The sequence below is a fragment of the Poecile atricapillus genome, chromosome W, assembly GCF_030490865.1.
Source record: "Poecile atricapillus isolate bPoeAtr1 chromosome W, bPoeAtr1.hap1, whole genome shotgun sequence".
NCBI lineage: Eukaryota > Metazoa > Chordata > Aves > Passeriformes > Paridae > Poecile > Poecile atricapillus.
In genome coordinates this window covers 47,885,819-47,908,507 of record NC_081288.1, presented here as the reverse complement: position 1 = coordinate 47,908,507, position 22,689 = coordinate 47,885,819, and the positions used below count along the sequence as shown (strand labels likewise).

The 22,689-nt window shown below is 37.9% G+C and overlaps 1 protein-coding gene across 1 annotated transcript in view; it reads right to left on the bottom strand.

Moving 5' to 3' along the window:
* Window positions 1-20,907, bottom strand: part of LOC131591596 (YY1-associated factor 2) — a 31,427-nt gene extending 10,520 nt beyond the window's left edge. The window contains exons 1-3 of the mRNA XM_058862436.1: window positions 20,644-20,907; window positions 20,379-20,504; window positions 1,229-1,381 (exon numbers count right to left, since the gene is read on the bottom strand). Coding sequence (XP_058718419.1) covers window positions 1,229-1,381; window positions 20,379-20,504; window positions 20,644-20,669 — 305 coding nt within the window. The 5' untranslated portion in view covers window positions 20,670-20,907. The remainder of the gene's footprint in view (window positions 1-1,228; window positions 1,382-20,378; window positions 20,505-20,643) is intronic.
* Window positions 20,908-22,689: the final 1,782 nt, after the last annotated feature.

Sequence of the window (22,689 nt, the reverse complement as noted above, 5' to 3'; positions counted from 1 at the left end):
AAGAAGAGCAAGTCTTAATGGAAGGTAATACTGGTATTTCAGCCCAAGATTTTATTTTAGTTATTTTTCAAATTTTCTTACTCTTTCCCTATCTCGCTTTTTGCATTTTTACTGTATTATTGCAATTTATCCATTTATTTCAATTTATAATTTTAATTGGCATAACTAAAGCTCACTATGCTAACATCAAATGCTTCATAACTGAAGTACTTCAGCTGTATGAGGTAAGCTTGTAAATTTGACTATTTAAAAAACAAAAAAGGAAAAGAAATAACACTTCAGTGTCCTTAATCCTAACTATGACTTTCTTAATGACTGCTCTCTACTGACTCTCAGTCCCTCCCTTGTTCTGATCCTAATGATCCTATTTCAGGCACAACAGAAGCATATGCTACTTCTATGCATAACTAATCCCAAAGGATATTTCTTGGCTGGGCTATTTTGGCAGGCTTCCAAAAAAAAAAAGTTCCTCCCACATTTGCTTAGACTACATGTCTTGTACACTTTCAGCTTTTTTGACACAGCATTCTTGCCACAATAACTTTATGTTTAGATTATGATGAATTAGGGGTTAAACCTGCTGCTTTTGTTTAGCAATTTGCACCATCCCTCCTTACAACAAGACCAAGGATTTTACAACTGCTTGTCTGTACTGCAGTATTTCATGTCTTCAGTTTTAAGAGTCCTTCAGCATCCCAGATGCGGCAAAGAGATTTCTATCACTAGGTAATACACATACTTTATCCTGTCACATTAATTTATGTGCTAGCTCAGCCCTTCAAAGCTGAAGGGTTCTACAAGGCTATCAATAACCAAGTTATTTTCCCTCCTCATCTGCAGTCTGGTACTGGTTCTCTCTCCTCCCACTACTGTTTTGCATAGAAACTAATCACACCCATCCCCTCTTTTTCCCAGAGATTAATATCATCAATTTGCCTATCAACAGTTCTGTATGGTATGAAAAATACTTGTCTGAACCCTTAAAACAATATCCTAAATAACCCTTAAACAGTCTGTCTTTCTCTGTTCAGCTCATCTCCATCTTCTGGCCACAACTACACACTGCGGGTCTTCATATTTTATAGACAGCCTGAACCAATAAAACTTCACACCAATATATAACCTGTTTGCCACAGTACTTGGAAAGCAGTAAAATCAAAGAACATTTTCTTAGTTTTATTTGTAAATTACATTTTACCACTACTGAAAAAGTTTCTAAAGTTTTTACCTGGTTTTCTTATGACTGTTCTTTTTGCTTGTTGTTTCCTTTTCACTTTTTTCCTTTTCTACTTTGTCTTTTTTCTCTTTCTTTGATTGTGTAGGGGGCACAAATTGCTGAGGAACCTGTTGTGCAACCAGCTGAGAGACAGGTCGAGGTTTCCTGTGTGCACATATATATAGACATGCATAATGCTTAGACTTTGCAAGTCTCAAACTGTCTACACTTCAGTTATCAACATTAACCATCATTGTAAGAAGAAATATTGTTTAAACATATCTTGATGCTAATACTTCATTAAGATAGCATATAAAATTTAAACCCATTATAGCCTTGAGTTTCACTTACTTGCATTATCAACAAATGAGATTCCTTTTTTTTTATTTTACAGGGATTTAGAGACCACGTTTGCAATGTGCCCTCTTCTCGCAGTTGTCATATCCAGACAGAGACCTCAGAGTAAGCTCCAAATGACAATTTTTCCAGAAACAACTTTACCACCCACTCCCAGCCCCTTCAAATGCTGAAATGGTCTGATTTGACTCTAATATAGAAGCAGACAATCCATATCACAAAAAGGAAAAAGCTGACCTTTGAGATATCAGAGCTAGAACTATCATTTGGCTTATAGAATTGAACTTAAGCATTTTCAGCTCAAAAAATTTATTGGAGGCAATAATAAATCCTGCTGTGTATCATTTTTATCATGCTGTCCACTGGAAAAAAATACACTGCTAATTGATATTAGTATGATATAGCTGTCAGAACACATATACTTTGGAAGTTTTTGGAAGCAACAGAAACATAAAATGACATTCCATTAGTATATACACAGTGCAGGTTTCCAAGTTTTGATCCAAACTAAAAACCAGTGTGAGAAGAGCAACGGCAAGTGAAAGGATTTCAACAGTTTATTATTTTTACTTTTTCCAAAATATTATTTTGAAATTGATTAATTTTTTTATTCTGTTTTGCATTGGAATACAATGATCCTAGTCTGAAATGAAACATTTTACTCATTCCATTGCAAGTGTATTTACTTCTTCTGCAGTTCTGGAATTAAGAAATTTCAAGTCACAATATATAAACAAGTTTCTGTTATTAAGCCTTTGAAGATCTAAATTTCTTCTCCACAAGAATGCTTACCCTGCCAAGCTCTTGGGTTTTGTTAATTGGATTGTGATGTTAAGCTTTTTAAACTAGAAAAAGCACAAATTATATGCATTGTGATACTCCGAAAATACAAAACCATTATTAAAGCAACAGAAGCTATCAGTTCACACGCATACTTATTTATCCCAGCCCACAGGATCACACTACTGGCACTTCTTACTTGGGTGAGGAGATGAGAAAAATAACAAATGCAGAAAATCAAGGCAGCTACCATTAACAAGTTATATTTTCAGTAATGATTGCAACAGTTCAAGTTACAGAGTGGCAGCCAAATTAAAAGAATTCATAAAGTGTGGGAAAGACAGTTAATATAAATCAGCTGATATTTCATGAGTCTTCACAGTATGTCCTTAATGAATTAAAATAAATTAAAAGACAGACTATTAATAAATTGTCAACACAATAATAGTTTGGGATAAAAACCAGACTACCCCTTACCCACTCATGAACTGAGCCTACATTGACTCATGGAGGGACTAAGAACAGGAACAAATCACTTTAGTGAAAACTACCCAGCTTATAGCAATAGGACCTTGCAAAGCACACCCTGTATTAAGCCCACAGTGAACAACTCAAATGGACTGAATGGACTACAGACGTCTAGGTTAACACAGTACTTAAGACATTTTTAAGAAAACTTATCTCAGAATTTTTTCAACCTTTTGTCACCTATGTAGCTCATAACAGAGCAAGAACCACCAAGGTGCAATTGATGCACAAGCTTGTAATTTCAGGTGGAAAACAGCTGTGATGTATAAAGAAACCTGATGATCTGTCTTGAGTTGGAAGATTGCTCTGGGATAGGAGATACAGTTTGTCATGACAGTCAAGTGACAATCCCATCATTACTACACAGTGACCTGAGAGTATGATTGGACATGTTACTTATGAACTAGGACACTAGTGAACTTGACACACAATTGTTTCCCAGGAGTGTGGACAACACCATGATTATGGAAAATTGTTAAATAGGGTTAGTAGAGAGGGGAAAAAACAATCTTAGACAAGTAAATTCTCAATTTATAACAATTTCGGTTCCTGAGGGCAAACTAGATAATTTCTGTTAGAGTACAGCTGGGAAATTAAGCTTAATTCTAAATCCTGGGCTTAGAACTTTTTTCTTAATGCCATAAAACAAATGAAGCTGAAAAAATATCCTTGCAACAAGGAACAGAAGTCAGTAAAGAGAAAAAAACCACAGAAATCATGTTTTGGAAGATGCACTAAAAATTAATCAAGAGGTTCTATGTGGCTTTGCTGTGACAAGAGATTCCCTCTATTAAATCCATCTATTAGCCATCCTTTTTGTTGTCACTTTTTTCTATAGCTATCAGTTATATCTCCATTCTAAATTTTATTATCTGCTTTCTCATGTCCCAATTTATTAAATGAGGCATTCAAGGTTCCTATGTTAAAAACATCGAGAAAAAAAGTAATTCATCTCTCAACACTAGGAATGCCTATCAAGTGCTCATTTTTTTTCCCCATGTATTCAAAAGGGACTAATGAACTGCAACCAAGCACTTCACAAGCCATGCAGGTGTCAGGAGATAACTCTACTGTGTCCATGAAGCTTGAACCTGATAGAATTGTTCCTGATAAGTGGTAGCTGAATCATGTCATTCAAGCATGAATAAATTCATAGAGAAAAGGCTATTTCAGAGAAGATAAAAGTTAGAGAAACTATCCCTGTAACAGGAAATTGATTGTGATGATTTGCCAAAATACATTTTAAATTACTTGTTTTCAAAACTAGTTAAACATCTCTTGTAATACGCTGCTACAGATTAAGTAGACATGATGTTAACACTGCCGTTTGTTGATATTTATAGTAATTTAATCTTTAAGAATATTCAAGAGCACCTGAGTTAACTGATGTTTAGAAAGAAGCTCTATAATCTTCTGCATTAAGATTACAAGCATTTTTTTCTCTATCACTTGACCACTGTTGGACCACCACAACTGAACAATCCAGAACTACAAGCAGAAATGTTCGTAAAAACAAGACCTATTATTTAGCCAGCCCCTAAAAGCTTTGTATTTTTACCTTGTAATTCCACTTTAGTCATCTGAAGGAGAACACTAAGAAAGGCATACGCTATTACAGAAGAGCTAGCAATTCTTTCCAAAGGTGAACTTTACAGTTTAAGCACTCTAGCCATACTAAAAGACTGATTTACTGAGCTTCCAAGAGATCTCTATACATCACATCTCTGAATATTGCACGTCCCCTTCTCTACTACCTAGTTTTCCTTTTCAGAAGAAGTTACCTTTCTTCTAAGTTGATATCAGCCATACTTCTACCAACACTTCTATTCCAATCTCATTCATTACAGTTTTGTTTATTACCTAATTCCGATGTTGTTTACAAGGTCCTACTTGATATGCACTTCATAGACTCCTTTAAAAAATTAGGAAAACTAACGCTTTCAATCTTTAAACAGCCAACAGCCATTAAGACAAACATACATGGATAAAGTCTTTGTCTTCCCTAAAATTCACATAAATGCTCAAAAACAAGGATGCCATCATTTTAACACTAATCTTCTTGTTGGAGGATGTAACTACATTTTATCTTATCAGGTTTGATCTAGCTGCTGGCTTATGAAGCATATTTATAGAGGCTGCAGAAACTTGTCTTTGCTTTAGCAATTGTTGTGCAGACACTCATTCAGTACTGATACTCTCAAAGGAAGAAAGCACTTAATACTGCGAAGGATGGACTGGCTTTCATTGTTGACATCCTTTAAAGAAAAAAAAATTATAGCACAGCAATTTAAAAGCCTAGAGATAAAAAATACTCGAGACCACATGGTATCTGGAACTGTTGCCCTGAATTATTCCCATGACCCAGAGATCAACACAATACCTTCCTGCACATAAATAATTTTGGACATCTCACATGCTTCCTTGATTTCCCTCACCTACTATTCACCAATAACCTATGTTAACAGTATTTTGACTAATTTGATACAATAAATAACTTGGTCTCCTTACAGCAAAACAGATCCATTTTGAGAACCAAAATAAACAAAAAATATCTATACAATACTGATGAGCAACACATACACCAGAAGTACAGTAACTACATATGCACAGTGCTGCTTCTGCTTCATCACAAGTCCATAAAGCATCTAACGTCTTCTGCACTTCTCAGAGTATAAGCTCCAATGCTGACAGACCTGAACTTTAGGGTTCATCTGCTACAGTCTGGAAACAAGGAACATGACGGGGCCAACTGTGACAGTTTTTCCATAAACCAACCCCAAACATACCTATTTCTGAAGAGAGTCTACGTTAGCATGAGGTACCCTGCATGTAAAGTTAGGAGTAAGATTTGTCCATTGGTGCCACATATCCTGCATGGCCAGAGCCAGCAAATAAGACTGCCAAGTAGCACACAGTGCTGCCAAGCCAGTGAAACTGCTGAAAGCACAGTGCTTTTTCTAACCTGTTGAGGGAAGTGTATTGGCATCTATAATGTGCAGTTCAGAGGCTTCAGACATCCTGATGAATTGGCAACTTAAAGGCACATTCTTTCCTGAAGTTCTATCTCCTGTTTTGTCTATTTTAATACTGCAGAAGTACTAAAATTACAATTTCCCAATTGAAACACAATGGGTCTAGATTAAGGAAATGCTGTCTCCTCAGCATTCAATCAGAAAGATGCTCTTCAACAGAAAAGCTAGACCCAGAATATCAGTCAAGCAGAGCTTCCATTTTAATGCAGTCTTTTCCTTCCTGTTCCTCTTCTCAAGTCCAACCACCTCCTGGCTTCAATTCAGGCCAACAGCTCTTGCCAGAGACTTATCCTGTCTGAAGTCGTGAATTATCTGTTTCCTAAAGCTATGGACACACTCAACTTATCTAAAACTTTTAAAATAGCACATTAGGCCTCATACTTAGGTCTGCTACTGAGCTCTGGTCAACTTACCTGCCAAAGTTTTCCTCCAATAACTAGAGAATAATCTAGTCCAGTTCTACTTAGCTATCAAAAAGCTGATACAGAAGGGTATGTCCTAGCTGCCCAAGATGGTGTTGATTTATTTTGGGTTCATGGACTCAAGTTTCTACAGCAAATACTAATCACTACCTTTGGAATGACAGCAGGATTCAATGAGAGAAGTAATATCATGGAATCAAAGCATCATTTAGATTGGAAAAAACCTCTATGATCATGATGATACTATCAAACAGAAGAGGCAACTATTACATAGCTGGAATTGTCAATCAAACAGAACAGTTCAAGACTGATCAGCGACATCTTATTTCCTACCATGTTTTCCTTCCCAGAAAATAAAAAAAACAGCTCCCAAGAAAAACAAAGCCTGTGCTATTTCTTCATAATTTTTCACCTTTTTTAATGTAAAATCTCTACATGGTCTATCATACATTTAAAAATTTCAAGTTTTCAAATTAATTTCATCCTTTTTTCCACTTCTTAGGAAAAAAACCCCACTACTAAACCAAATCAGGCTTCAGAGATTTAAAGAGGTTTTATTCAAAGGTACCCCTAATCCTTAAGCAGTACCATCTATCTACACTTCACTTCCCTGAAGAGAGACATTGACTTTTTGTTCAAGACAGCAGATTTATTCCACAAGAAAAAGAAGAAATATCTGGAACAGAAACCTGACTGATTTCATCTTACCCTTGGTCATAGAATCCTTTCCTTAAAAAAGAAAAATCTTTATATTTGAAGTATTCTTCCCTTTCAGGTGATTCAGAAGGACAGAATAAATGCTTCCAAGCTAATGCAAGTTCCCACATCTTCTATCAACTTCTTGCTGCTTTTAGGCCCTCACTGCACAGGGCTTAGGCAATGAGTTCAGCATGTTTCTGAACATCAGCTTCTTTCTGTTCCACCAGCATGGCATGACAGGACTCATTCCTTGGAAACCCATAGCCTAATCAACTAGCACCCTGAATTTTATTCTCCAGGGTTTTACAGGAATTAGCAAAATTGCTATAGTCAAAAGGTCTCATGAGTAGTAAATCTATTTATATAAGTCACCTATAGTCAAACTTGTGAAGCTGGCTGCTATAGAATAGAATCAGTACAAAAAAGAAATGCTTTTGCCTTTACAGTTTCCACATGACTTTTTTTATGGTGTCTTCTTGGGAAAGTCTTGAAGATTATTCCAAAAGCTGCACTGTAAACAAAGGGTATGCTGATGTATTATGGATTAAATTTAGAACACGTGTTACAGTTCTGATTAATGTAACAAAGTCTAAAATCAAAGTGTCAGGCATTCCCAATTAGGCATCTTTGTGCAAAGCATAAAATAACAAGGTCAAACAGCTTGTAGGAAAAAATACCTAGAACTACTCACTGGGCTTCAGAGAAAGTCAATCAGGTCCTCCAACTAACCATTCAAGTTTTCCTGAATCCCACCTTCCTCTTCATTTACTGCCTATGAAGGACAGTTGCTTAAAAAGCAACCTTCTGTAAATAGAAGAGATGATCGTATCCCTCTCTCATTCATGCCCTGCAGACTTGTCTATCTCCTTTCCATCTGCTCCTGCATTTCTAACTGAGCTAACTCAGCTATAATTTTTTTCCAAATGGAATTCCAGCATCATTCATATACTAGTATTCCTCCTCCAGCAGCTTTTGCTACTCCCTCATCTAGTAATGATTTCAGAAATGCCTTGAAAACACTCCAAACCTTGATAAAAATCCTGATTTGTTGACGTTTGTTTCATACATGTCTTTCTAAAATTGAAACAGAATACAGTTAAAGGCATTAAAATCTTGTTGGGAATGAAGTTGAATCATTCAAATTCTACTCTGTTCTCTCATTACTACACTGGGTCATCTCACAGTACAAATGTACAGGCTTTAAATATCTTATAATTTATTTGAAGATCATTTTCCACTCACATCTATCCTAAATATTAATGTCTCAAGAAGCTAATAGAAATCTGATATCCACATTAATACTCTAATGTCCATTTTTCCAGTCATTACTGGAATCTCAAGAAATTATCTTCACATACTTTCTACTTCATAATGAATATGATGATATTCTAGCTAGTCTCTACTCAAATCTCCACCACGTCCTCATTTCTCCAAGGTCCACATTCTCAAGTATCTCTTAATACAGTAACTAGAGCAATTAATTTAAAAATAAAAGGTTGTTCCTAATCTTGAAAGCAAGCAGATATATACAGGGAGAAAAATAGAAAAAGGCATGATTTTACAATAAGCAGCTTTTTAAACAAATTGAAGGATGTGAAGAAGTGGTTTTAAGTAGATGATTTTCTAAGGAATGAATATGTGAATGAATAACACATTAATTAGAATACCTTCAAACAGATATGAATTGTTTGAGCAATTCTTACAGCATTTACTTCAGTAACTTTTACAAGGCACATCTGTAGTTGAGTATTGTAGCAATATTAGCGTATAAAAAGTAAACTTCCTGTGCATTTTCAAAAAGACATTAATTATGCAAAGATCTAACTAACTTCATAATAGAGCTTAGACAGCTTTTCACTCAGCAGATCACAGAACAGGCTGCAACCAGCAGCTTTGGAATGTGACTTTCCATGATGGATGGATGACGTAGATTTAGATGTCAGAACATCTAAATGTGGCTTCAGAATGAAAGAAAGATATTTCAAGTTTAGCTTCTGCAATAAGTAACACGTTACCTTGAAGTAAAACTTACTAAGCAGTCAATAAACTTTCCTCCCACCCTTTAGCCAGGTTTTTTTGAAGGTTACCTCCCTTCTCCCACCCCCACATACTGATAACAAGTTACTATATCAAGCAAGTAATTAACATTCCCAATTCCTCAGGCATGTTTTTATTTTTTCAGAATTCTTTCTGCAAAACAGTTAACACTGACACCAGTGATTTTTATATCTATGTCCCTTTCAGAGTCTCTTTTCCCTCCCAGCGTAGCTGGTTTTAAGGACAAAAAAAAATGTAAGCAATTTCACCTAAATATTCACCTAAAAATTAAGCACATCCATAGCTACCTGACTCTTCCTTCCTTTGAGCTAAGAAGAACTTAACTTCAAAAAGATTGTTTTTCAGGACTAGGAACTCACAAAAAATGTAGGAAGGTTGAGGCCTACATTTATATAATGTTGAAATAGTACTGACAGTGTTAAATAAAATAAATAGGACCAAATTAAATTTTGCATCATAATTTTATCAAGTCTTAAAATGCAAAACAATTTCCTACAAGTCAAGAAATTGTTACCTGAATTCTTTATAATACAGAAAGAAATAACTACAACCAAGACACACATACATGTATTAAGGCACTGCAGCAGCTGTCCTAATGTAATAATGCTGGCAGTCAACACCCAATTTGACATATAGAGAGTGGCAGAGTCTTATTAAACTTCCAAGTAAGAATGCAAAAGCTTAACTGTTACATTTTAGGCTGTTCATTCAAGTTCATGCTTAAATCTGTACTATTAAGGTGTAAGCATAGGCAATCTGGCTGCACAGAAACCAAGCAAAAAAATTCCCTACCTTTTTACTAATCTTTCTTTGTACTTCAAGGCAATGAAATTTTCAAGTGTTAGCTTGACAGTAAACACTTAAAAGCATGCAGTATTTTTAAAAATTCAATCGTAAAGACAATATTTTTGTCAAATATAAAACATTAATTCCCAAATAATTAGAGAATTGTTAAGCATTTATATGCACAAAATACACAACAGCTTTTAATATATCCTTGCATATATTTGCAGACTAGTAGCTACATTTTCAGATTTTATTTTCTTCTATCGGGCAATTTTTCAACTAGCTTAACACTTTCTTCTAGATTTGAAACATAAGAAAATTTGCTTTTTAAAATTACATTTAACTTTTCATTGACTATCATATCTACTCCACAATCCCTTTCTGCAGCACCTTATACAAGAGCTTTCAGGTTCTGCCAAGCGACATTCCGTAACAAAGGAAGTTGTTTTTTCAACTTCACTTTAAACCCAGCACAAACCTTTGTTCCATTATTATTGCTGGTTTTTGAGATCAAGTTCCAGTTAGCCACAGCTTACCTCCTACTAAAAAAAATAAAAAATAAAAAAAATGTTCACATCAGTGATTATTAAAATATCACATCAGTGATAATATTTAAAGTGAACAGGAAATAATCAGGGACACTGTGTATACTAAGTAGTATTGCAAATGGTGTGGCCAGTTAGATCTTGCAAACTTTCTCATACACAGAAGCAAGCAGCTCACCAAATGATGCCACTCCAGATTTTTAACAGTTTAAGTCCTATGAAAAGTAAAAAATATTTCTTACTGCCAGTTCTTGTAATGCAAGTATAAGTTGCTAGCAATTAAATTAAATCACTAGCAGCAGAAGCAGTCTTTGGGCTCTGACACAGATCAGCTTACTCTCCCTCAGTCATCAGCACTCTATTAAGCTATTCACCGAATAAAAACTATCAGATTAAACTATGTTTAGCTTTCCATGTCACATGAATATGCCCTCACTAATCACCACACAAAGCTATTTTGTGAAAAACTAGTTTATTGCTACATTGAAGCAGTTCATGATTATATGCATCTTCAACACTTTGCTATCCAAAACTATTTTTTCTCATTATCATTACTTCTGTCATAACCTAGAGTGTTTACCGGCCATTTCACTGTCTCTGCAAATAATGCAACTGAATAATTACCACAGTGCAAACAATGGAGCTAGTGGTCTGTATGAGAAAACATTATATAGATCCATCTGCATATAGCAGAGTAGCAATGCAATTTCTACACATCCTATTTATATTTGAATTCTAACTTTCAGACAGCTCTGATTTCTGCTTTCATATTTTTAGCTGTTTTACAGCATGAATCATTTACTTGGAATTCATCCATTCAGTGCATTTCTAGCAATTCTATCTTTCAATCAAAGCTGATTCAATTAGAATAGACTCATATGACCCATATGGTTTTATCAGTCAGTGTAAAAATGTGCAGAAAACTACCCCTTGAGGCAGTGTCCCTATTTAATCATTCCCTTAAAGGGAATGCCCTATTTTCCAGATGACATTTAACAGCTGAGGCCAGCAAGTCTCCTGAAGACAACTGGTACAGTGCACAACAGCCTGCTCTAAGAAATATCTGTATCAGGACTTTTAGAAAGACAAAGTTCATCTCCATGGATAGTTTTCAAAGCAGCCATCAAACATTACTTCTCCAACAACCAGTTAAAAAGCTCCAACTTCTTGCATAGTGTTGTTAGAATTCTTCCCCATATGCCACAGGCTGTGGTGCACCGATGCTCAGTGTGAAAGCTATATTGAAAATATTCATCTTGAGAAACATATTGCTATCAACTAATTTATGCTTCCTAGATGACGATGAGCTACATATGAGCAGGGGTCAGGAAGCTCAATTTCCTCTAAGGAGGCAGTGTTTGGGAAAGTATTTACAGAAAGAGGAGTGGTTAGTCTCCTAGACCCCTAGATCCTTAGGATTCATGGGGAAGTGACCTCTTCCAAATGCCAATCCCACAATCCTTCACACTGCTCCTCTGTCTCTTTCCTGCAGAAACTGAAACCCTCTTGCACCTGTGCAAAAAAACAGGTAAAATATGAGGATCACACTAATGCAGCAGCACAGTCATTGTTGCACTGCATACAGCCAACATTTGGTACAGCTGGTTTTGTGATCAAACTGTTTGCTGAAGGAGCTTGCTTCTGACCCATCTTATTTTCTCTGCACTGCAGGTACCATCTTCCCAAAAGCTGGCAGCAATCTAGAAACTTCTTCCATTCAGAGTCAGCCCCACAAAGATGTCCATCTTAAGTAGGAGAAAAGGCTACACACTTTCCCTAAAAAAATCAAATCTCCATAATGTCCTCCATTAAGATGTATATTAACCTAAAAAGATGCTACAGAATGAGTCCCCACATTCTCTTTTATCCTTCTTATTCAATTACAGAGTTTCTAGTGCATGACCCTAAACACAGATTTCAATGATAGCCATAAAAAATAACTTTCCTTTCACAGCATGTGCCAAACCAACATTCTTCAGCTTTTAGAGTTGGGAACTCCATTTCCATAGTGAATTTTCAAACCCCTACTGATTCACACATTTTGTTTTTTCTACTAGGCACAGTCATAAAAGCTATATAGTACAAAGAAAGTATGTTCAAACATTTTGGAAAAGTTTAAAGATAGGTTTCAAATCTTCAGTAAGTTAGAATGGGAAAACTTTCAATTGCTTGTTTCCTCCCCACCCCTCAACTCCTAAGAAAACAAGAAAAAACTTGTAGCAGATGTCAAGGTCATATCTTCTAGTCTTCAGTCTGACTTTTGATGGAAAGTTTGCCAGCCAAAAGCGTCCCAACAACATTCTGCAGCTGAACTCTCCAAGTTCAAGCCTGCTCTACATCAGTGTACCACATACCAGTGGAATGCACTTCAGAGAACAGACAATCCTCAGGATCTCTCTGTCCTACTTAAACCAGGATAAGCTACTGTGTAAAAGTATAAAAATTGAACACTTAGTTATTTTGTTCTAACTAGCCTACTTCAAAAGTATCTTGTAGCTAGACTGTATGAGGCAAGACGACATCATTTGATACTCAGAGGAAATGTTCTGCAAAGCATACTGTCCTAACCTGACTTTTCAAGATGAAATGTGCAGATATTTCTATCAAGTTTTAAACAGGAACAGGCATAGTGGGCTGTCACAGCAATCAAGGGAAAATTGGATAAAAAATTAGGGGCAGAAAATGCAAATTCTCATCACTTTACAAGTGATACAAGAGCTTTCTTTTTAGCAGCTAATCTTCTCTTAACATACTTCATCTTATTTTAGGTGTTTATTCACATCCTGGTAGATTTTAGTCTAGGACAGACAATTTTCCCTAGAAAAGATGCATAGAATAAGAATTTAGAACACTGGTGGCACTAAAAAAACAAAGATAGCATTTCCACCCAAAAAAAAAAAAACCAAAAAACTGCACAGAAAACCACAAAACAAAAAAACAAACAAAAACTCCCAAACAAACCCCAGAAAACAACCCCCACTACTTATGCCCCAAAGGAAAGTACTTAATCATGGAAAGAAAGCAAATACTGGACAGCATAAAGTCTCCTTTGCTTCAGTACCCACACAACAGTTTAATTCCATATAACCAAATTAAACAAGGGAGTATGAGATCAAGTTAGAATAAAAAAAAATAAAAACCAGACCACTGAATGTTATTTATGGCAGTCAACAGTCTCTAATGAAATTCATCCTCAGAAAAAAATGTTTAGAGAACTACAGGAAAGGTGAAAGAAGTCATCAAGTACTTCAGAAGAAAAAAAAAAGGAAAAAAATCATAAGATGGGCAAATAAAAATCTCAATCTAACTCAAATTTCAGAAAGATACTAGAATGAAATTATTTAAGAATGGGGAGCATTAAAGCATAAGTCCAATTGGCTTGACAGTCTTCTGTGTCAAGACAGTTTCTTCCTTTAATGAACTAGTAGCCCTGCTGACTAGGAGAAAAGAAATACATGTTGCCAGTCTTGACTTGCATGCAACACAGTCAAAAATATATTCTCCCACTTAAGTTAAACTATGATGAGGACAAAGTTGCGCAGAATGAAGTTCAAAATTCAGGTTTGCTTGTTTAATAGTTCCAACCAACCAGCTGTAGACATATTTACATGTATCTGTGAGACAGCCTTTACAGTGAGATTCCACAGGCATCCTATTTAATATTTTTATTTTTCCTTTGGACAAAGGTATAAGGAATAGAATAAGAATCAATCTGAGAGGTGGTGAGAACGATCTGACAAAACAATCCTGCATGAAGGTGACTCAGAATGAAAATTATGAATTCCAAAAAAGAGTACAAAGCACAGCAGGCCCCACAACTAGATGAAAAAAAGCCCTACTTAAGTACCAAGATATAAAAGGACACCAGACTGCAGTGGATCAAGTAGATTATAATTTTTTATGAACTTCTCAGAGTAACTAATTAAAATATCTGTCAGGTTCAAAATTATGAAGATTTAATGTGAGATTTAACCTTAAAAAAAAAAGTTAACAACACTCCCCCTACTCCTTTCTAAAATACAGACTTGATTTTTCTTTTGGTTGGCTGTCCATCGCATTCTCTCTTACCCATACAAGCTACACCCATGAGGAACATCTAACAGAGCCATCCAATCAATAAAAATTCATTCGTTGTTTTATAACAACATTGAAATTGATGTGTGCAGAACTCTCAAGTTTCACTATATTTTTCAGAGAAAACAATGCCTAAATAAATTCCTAAACAATTTCAAAGATTACTTTTACAAACTCTTTTTAAAAGTAAGACTGGAAGCACAGAATGAAACGTTACTCAATGGCCATCTACAGAGCAAGAGAACTATTTATTCTTGCTCTTCTTCATAATTTAATATGAACACTAAACCATAGAATTTGTAATATGTAACCCATCTTTTATGAAGCTCTATATGACTTTTCCACTCACTTCATTCCTGCAGATATTTTTTTCTCTAAACTACCACAAGTAACAAACAAAAGCTCTTGAGTCTGTTGAGCTTGAGTCAGTCACGTATTTGTAAAATCAGCATGACAGGCAGTTCTTCCTCTTTTTCTCCTTCCCAACCTTCCCCCTGACATGCACGCGCATGTGCACACACAGAGGCTGCATTCTGGAAGGCAGAAGAGTCCTTAACAAGCTGTTGTGAAACAGATATGCTAAACCAGATATACAAGAGAAGTACCAACTCTCTGTCCTCAGCAGTATGCATTTCAACAGAAATACAAATACCAGATTTGATTAAATGTAACTGATTTGTGCTTATAAACATCCAGATGGTACATGACTAAACACATTGCCCATGTTTTCTGAAGAAAAATGACCTTGATATCCAAGTTAAAAAATTAAACATTTTATTTATGAGTCTCAAGGCACAAAACAAACTCATGGCAGTTCCAAGTAGAGACCTGTATCTCATACTTAGGAGATGATCAGATATGCTTACAAAATACATTACACAGCCAAACTCTCAGGCAGAGTCAAGGAATATAGACCAAATACCAAGGAAATGTACAGATTCTATTCCAGTTCCTTGTATCTCACACTCTTAGGTATCTGGTGGGATTTAAATTGGGCTTTTCATACCTTAGCCTGTGACAAAAGGAATGATTCAGTGATGAAGATCAATAGATCATAGAATACAGAAGCCATGCCCTCATTTGGCTGGTTATATATTATCTCTACTTCAGCAGTAAAGGACATTAAGAGGTATATATCCCAAATCCACAAAAATTCATCCTGACTAAACATTACCTTCTTATTCTGGCTATAAATTTCAGGGGCTATTTTATAAATTATAGTGCATATAAGAGCTCACTCAACATGTGTATCAAATAGGAACCATTTAAAAAACCATCCTAAATCCAAGTTAAGAAAAAAAGAAAAATCCACAAAACTTCACAGAAGTAATTTGTACCTGTCTCATTTCTTCATTCTCCCTTTCCCCCAGCCAAAAAAAAAAAAAACAAAAAAAAAAACCCAAAAAACACACACACACAAAAAATTGAACAGCATCCACTAAGAATCAGATTCACTGGCAACATTAAGTTTTTATTGAATCCAAAGCAAGTAATGAAAATAGTTCTAAAAAATAAAATAAAGCAAAACCATAACAATCATAAAATATAACTTTGTATAACAAATCTTCCCTTATTACTAGCTAAGAGAATACTGTTAGTAAAAATATCCTTTGAAATTTGGTCCTTTTTTCTAATTTAAGAATAATGGAATGTTATCAAGTCTGAAAAGGGGAAATTGACTGCATGTCCCTGCATCCTTTTTTCACTTGTTTACACAGCAGAATATCATTCCAAGCACTTCAATGTTTACAAAGCCAGTATTTGCAGCTCCTCCTGTAGCTCTCACTACACTGCCCTGGATGCTCATCATTCACACTGAAAGAAGATGTGCTTTGTAACAATGTGGAAAAAAGAACAGGATCCTGCAACTAGAGATCAGACCACATGCATAAAATCCACATGAAGGAAAGCAAAGCAACAGGTAATTTTAAATCTAGATGCTACTGCTAACTGAATAAGAAGAGCATTAACAACACTCTGAGGAAGTTAAAGCAGAGAGGTGACAACAGGGCAGTAAACACAGCCTCCTAGAAGGCAGCAGAAAGTAGGAAACACACACTCCTTTAGAGGGAATGCCAAACCTCTTGTGTACTTCTTCCCAGAAACACAAACTCTTAATCTTCAGCTTTACAACACATCTAAATTACAGTGACTAATGGTGTTAGCTGGCACAGAAAGCAAAATCCAAACATCTATTGAAGGACAGACAAACTGGGAGCAAATACTCGCTCCAATAAGGTCTGTCCAAGGATCCAGCCCAATTCTTGAAGGTCAGCCAGTATTGGTATGCTCCTGATTCAGACAGTGCCATGAAGAACAGAAGGAAAGAAAGAAATTGCCAATGGAGACAACTTTCTTTTGACAAAGCAGTAATTGTGAGAATCAAACCAAATTTAACAAGCCCATTATAACCTCTCCAGGAGCCACAAAATTCTCTTCCATGTTTTCAGCATACCATCATTGCCTCTGTTGCTTTTACACAGTTCCAGTCTGGGCTTTTTCAATGTTCTAGCAAAGACTTTTCTGTACAGCATGAGTGACAGAGGGGAAATGAACATTTTCAAGTGATTTAGTCTCAGCAAAACTGAAACAATTTCATGGGGCAAGGAAATCAAACCACTAATTTAGCCCAAGAACTTATCCTCTTGCCAAACTACAATAGCTTTTGCAAACAAGAAACCTTCTCAAAAAGGTCATACAATTTCTTTATAATGGAAACTATTAGGCAACCTAAATATATAGGTCGCCACCAGTTCCCTCTATAACAGAGTACATTAGGGTTTTATTCAGTACTCCTTACTTGTGCTTCTAATTAACTTCAGCAGGGGATTTGTTCAAGAAAGGAGTAATTATTACAGTCCTATCTATGTTCCTTACATTTATATACATCTTTCATCTTAAAAATTTTCAAGACACCTTAGAGGTCACATGTAGAAAATTACTACACACAGTGCAGTCTCCTATGAAGAGGAACATATGAATTTCTCAGTACCCAAGGAACAAAAAAAAATAACTTAGGTTAGAGAGTAAATACTAAAGTCATGTGTACAGGGTCAGTGACATTACCAAGCTAACATCTGACAATAGCTGTAGAGTAAGAGGTAGAGGGATCTCCATCTAGCAGATAGGATCTTCGTTTCACATCTGACTTGTAGCACATGTAACTGGCACCATGCTGGGGCACTGCTTTAGTACTAAACCAAAGAGTGCCACCTTGGGAATCAGTTACACATTTCCTGAAGCATCCAGGATTTCCCTCGGGACATCACCCTCCAAGGACAGCCCAGTTTAACCACTCAATGCAATACTGCCATAGACAAAAAAGTTGACTTAACTCCATAATCTAACCTGCTTTGAAAATTCAGTCTAGAAATAAAATATAATAAAGAAATTGCAAAATTTATTTGCAGTAATCTTAACAATTCTATCAGTAACTAAAGAACAAAATCCACTTCTAGCCTCTAGCACAAAAGATAACTCTTTCAGAGAGAAGAAATTATTCAACAGTGAAAACAAACTCTACCTGTATCTGAAAATACTTCTGCAGAGGTAAATGTGAATAATTAAAAAAAAAAGTTTTAATCAACTTTGCACCTGATTTCCAGAGGCCTTCAAACCTACTTAGCTTCAATACAATTTCCTGTTTTCCCACCTGCAAATCTGGTCACATTTAGTGAAGTTTAACATGTGGAATCAGGTATTACACATTTCAACACAAAGAAAGAGATTTCTCTCAATTTAAAAAAAAAATACAATGTCTTATAGACAAAGGTCTAATCAGTAAAAAAAAAATAAATAAAAAAACCCAAAAAACAGAAAAAAAAATAAAGCTTTTAAGTAAGAACTATTGCACAGCAACAACCATGCTGATGCATCAACTTAATCTAACATCAAGCTCCAAAATGGAAGACTGAAATAAATAAAAAATGCATTTTCAGTGCCATCGAAACATGGTTGTATTGCTGTCCTGCCCCACGTTGATGAAAACCATTCTGTCCTATAGGAAACAACAACAAATTCTTTAACAACGTAATAATTTAGCCACTTGGACTCCAGGTCCTTGGGAAAAAAAAACAGAAAACAACCACCCAGCTGGCCTTTTGTGTTTCTTTGGCACCCTAATGATTCTCTTCATGGACACAAAGGTCTACTTGCTAGCTCAAATCGTATATCAAAACTGCAGACAAAAGCTGCCTGGCCTAAAACCTCAACTTTTATCTACCTCATGCCATGTGTAAAACATGGATTTTGCAATCATATGAAGATGCAATCCATCTAAACCTTAGGGGAAAAAAGAGTCCCCTAAACCTACTCAGGGATACACTGTTACAGAGTTTTAAGTAGAGAAACAAAAATCAACCAATCAACTACAGTTGGCATACCAGGTTACTGTCAGGGAGAAAGTGGAAACCGAAGAAAGAAAAAAGACATTTTGTTGCAAAATTATTTAAAATATTAAATATTCAAGTAGGGAGACTAGAAGACAATGAAAATATTTGTTTCTCAGAAGTTCAATTTTTTGTTTGTTTGTTAAGTTTCAAAGCCTTTATCCAGCTGAGTTTCCAATGCAGTAAAACATAATTTTAAATTGACTTTTCTTATCAAACTGACTGGATGTTAAGGAGACCTTTTTCATTAATTCAGCAGTCTTATTTTGCTGAACATTACCAATCTGTACACATCTCTCTGTGACATAAACATAATGCCATTGTTATAACTGGTAATCGTAATATATGTGACAGATAGAATTCCCTCTCGTCACATTTACCTTACTGATTTCCTTTGTTAAAAAAAAAAAAACCAACCAAACGAACCAAAACATTCAACTAATATTCACAACTGAAGTTATGAGAAGTCCTTCTAATATCCATTCTGTTTTTCAGAAGTCAGGGAAACCAATTCCAGAAATAAAGAATAATCATTTTTGTCAAGTAATTGGACCCAACCTTGCACTTAAAATTTCAAACATGTAACATTTATTGCAAGTCATACTCAGCACTGCTTTGACCAATATCTATAATTTACTTGCAGCTTTTGATAGGATTGCAACTTGACTGCCATTTAAACTTCTCTCGTTGATGGGATTAACCCACAGGTATGGTGGCGGTAAGAAAGGATTCTTGAGCGACATTCTCCTCCTTTAGCATGCACGGCTACAAGTGCACTCAAGCTCGTTTGTAAAAAGCCTCCATTCCCCAAGCACACGTTTAGGCCACCGGCAGGCACAGGAACCAGTTAATCCACAGCAAGCTTTGCGACTGGTGTACAGAGAAAAGGTCCTCCTGGGAAGTCACAGTTACACAGGGAGGCAATTCCATAAAGTGCAATTCAGCTAACAATTCCTCCCTAAACACTGAAGGGTTATAATCCACCCCCTCTAGCCCTCGGAAACCTGCACGGTGATGTTCTGTGATGAAAAGCGAATTAAAATAATACTAATACTAATCAAACAAAGGGGATATGTATGAGGCGAAGTTAAACTCATAGAAAAAAAATAATTTAAAATAAAAAAAAAAAAAAAGGTTAAGTGTCTTAGCAGGCACACCCTAGCTTCTCCGTGAGAGGGGCACAATCTCTCCAGGGTTAGGATGTGCAGGCAATTATGCCCTTCCTGGTATTTATTATTTCTGTTTCTACACACGCCAGCGCAGCGCTGGGTCAGGTTCACCGAGGAGCCCCGGGCCGGGGGAGGCTGTATGCTCCCGCCCCCACCCCTGATAAACGAGACCCGATTCCTGTCACGGCCGCCCCTCCCTCACACCCTGGGGATACACCCTGGGGATGCACCGTGGCTCCCCCGTGGCTCCCCCGGCCCCAATTCCTGTCACGGCCGCACAGCCGCTCCCCCGCCGCCCCCGCTCCCGCTCCGCCGGCGACCCACCGTGTGGAGGTGCCCTTCCTCACGTCGCACATCAAGCACTTGAAGGCCTCGGCGCTGTTGCGGAAGGTGCAGACGCTGCAGTCCCAGTACCCCTCGTCCGAGGAGGGTTTCGGCTGCCGCTTCGGCCTGCGGAGACACACGCGCGCCAGGGGCAGCACCGGCCGCGACGCCCCCGCCGCCCCCGGGGCGCCCCCGCCGCCATCGCCGCCGGCCCCGCGCTCCCGGAGGGCCCGGGGGAACGAGAAAGCGCCGCCGCTGCCCCTACCTGGTCGGGCTCTTCTTGTCTCCCATGCCGGCTCCAGACGCGTCCCGGCCCGGCCCCGGCGCGGCCCTTTGTGCGTTTGTCAATAAGGAGGAGCGCGGGGGGTCTCTGGGCTCTAGCGGGGACCCGGGGAGGAGGAGCCGCCGCCGCAACCTCCAGCTGTCGGGGAAACTCCCGCTGCCGCCGCTGCCGCCGCCTCCCCGCTCACGTGTCCCCCCGTCGCCAACCAGCGGCGCCCGCAGGCCGCGGCGCCCGGCGGGCCGCGCACGGCGGAACCTTCGCTCCGCCGGCGGCTTGGGCGCTGCGAGCGGCGGCGGCGGGGCCGGGGCAACGCGGGGGCTGCTGGGGGCGGCGGGCGGAGCGGGGGCGGTACCGGCGCCGGGGGGCGGCCCCGGCGGGGAGGCGGTGCTGGGCAGGACGGGCAGACCGGCAGTGAGAGGGACTGCAGCCGGCCTGCGCGGCTCCTGCCTTAAAGCCGCCCATCTGTTATCTCCCGGGGTTGCTCGCGCTAGCGTCTGGATTGTCTTGTGCTTCTTGCCACAGAAATTGCTCCAGGCCGTGGTTTACAGTAAGAAACAAACGGGAATAAACTGAATACGAACTTCTGCTTAGAAGTCTTGGTCTAAAGCATCCCGTTGGCCTGAGGCCAAGGGAGAGCACCGTGGGTACCAATACAAAACCAGGAGAGAGTGGTGTTACCTTGTACCCGCGTGCAGGGCGCTACTTTTGCACTTAAAAGCTTGCAAGTACAGCATGGTTCTTATGCATCATAGCAATCTCAGAAAGGACACGGCTGTTTATCACCTCAATTATCAGAGTGCACAAGATCCCAGTCACAGACTAGGATGCCATTTTGCAGGATGCTGTGCAAACAGAACAAAGAGCACATGTCCTAAGTACATAACAAAGACAGCAGCTAGACACAGGTAGAGAGCAGAATGCAAGCGGACAATTAAATGATACCGGTCAGCATCTCACTGGCCAAAGCTATTACTGATGCACTGCCAAGAAATGATGGGATTTCGAGAACAAAATACACCCAAGGGGAGTTTTACCGAAGTGTGTGAAGACGCAGATGCGTTTAAAAATTAAGCAACTAGAAAACAGAGAAACTTTCTGATTCTAAATGCATAGTTGTCAAGACAAATTTCAGCTAGAAATATTGGGATAGAGAGGGATTAATAATTAGGGAAGCAATTAAAGACCCTTTAATTGGAACGTAACATTTATGCAAAAGAACTAACACTTTTACAATATCCCCAGTTTTCTCTGTCTCTCTAGGAATGCTGTGTGTCAACAATTGGAATCCTGTGTAGGATTTACTTGTGGCTGGCCATTTATCCTGAATTCCTTCTGCATTCACATCCACCTTCCAGTATTGCCATTTTCTTCATGTTACAGTTCTCTTTCTGTATTTGCCTGACCTCTTCCTTTCTTCCTCTATTGCAATGTCTTACTTCCTTATCTCTTTATGGTTCTTATGCAGTCTTCTATAAATTATGAATAAAATGTATGGATTGCACGTCTGAGGGCGAGGCATGCCACACACAGACAGCTGGCCTGGGTTCATTTGCATTTAGTTAGACATCTACACGAACTAGGAGCCTGGACACAGCTCTCATCAGGAGAAACAAGCTCATCCCTTCGTGATATGAAGGTGGTTGATCTGATACTAAGACAGGAATACAATTTTCTCATTTATTTCTTTAAGTGGACTATTTCTTTACATTGACTATAAAGAGTGCTTTGCACCAGTAGTCCAGAAGTGGATGTTTAAAGTGACAGAATTAAATGAGGTGTCTCATCTGTGCTTGAACCTGACAATATGCAGAAATCTCTTGATGGTAAGCAGTGAAGAAACCTATCTCCTTATGCCCTTTTCCACAGCACACTCTTTCTACTGTATAAATAAACATTATTTCCCCACTTTTGGAAAGTAATTGTTTTGAAACAACTGCTTTCTCTTGACCTTTCCCCTGTCACAGCCTATTTTCTCCATACTGATTGTGGGAAACAGAACTTCCACTGATGGTTACAAAATGCGGAGAT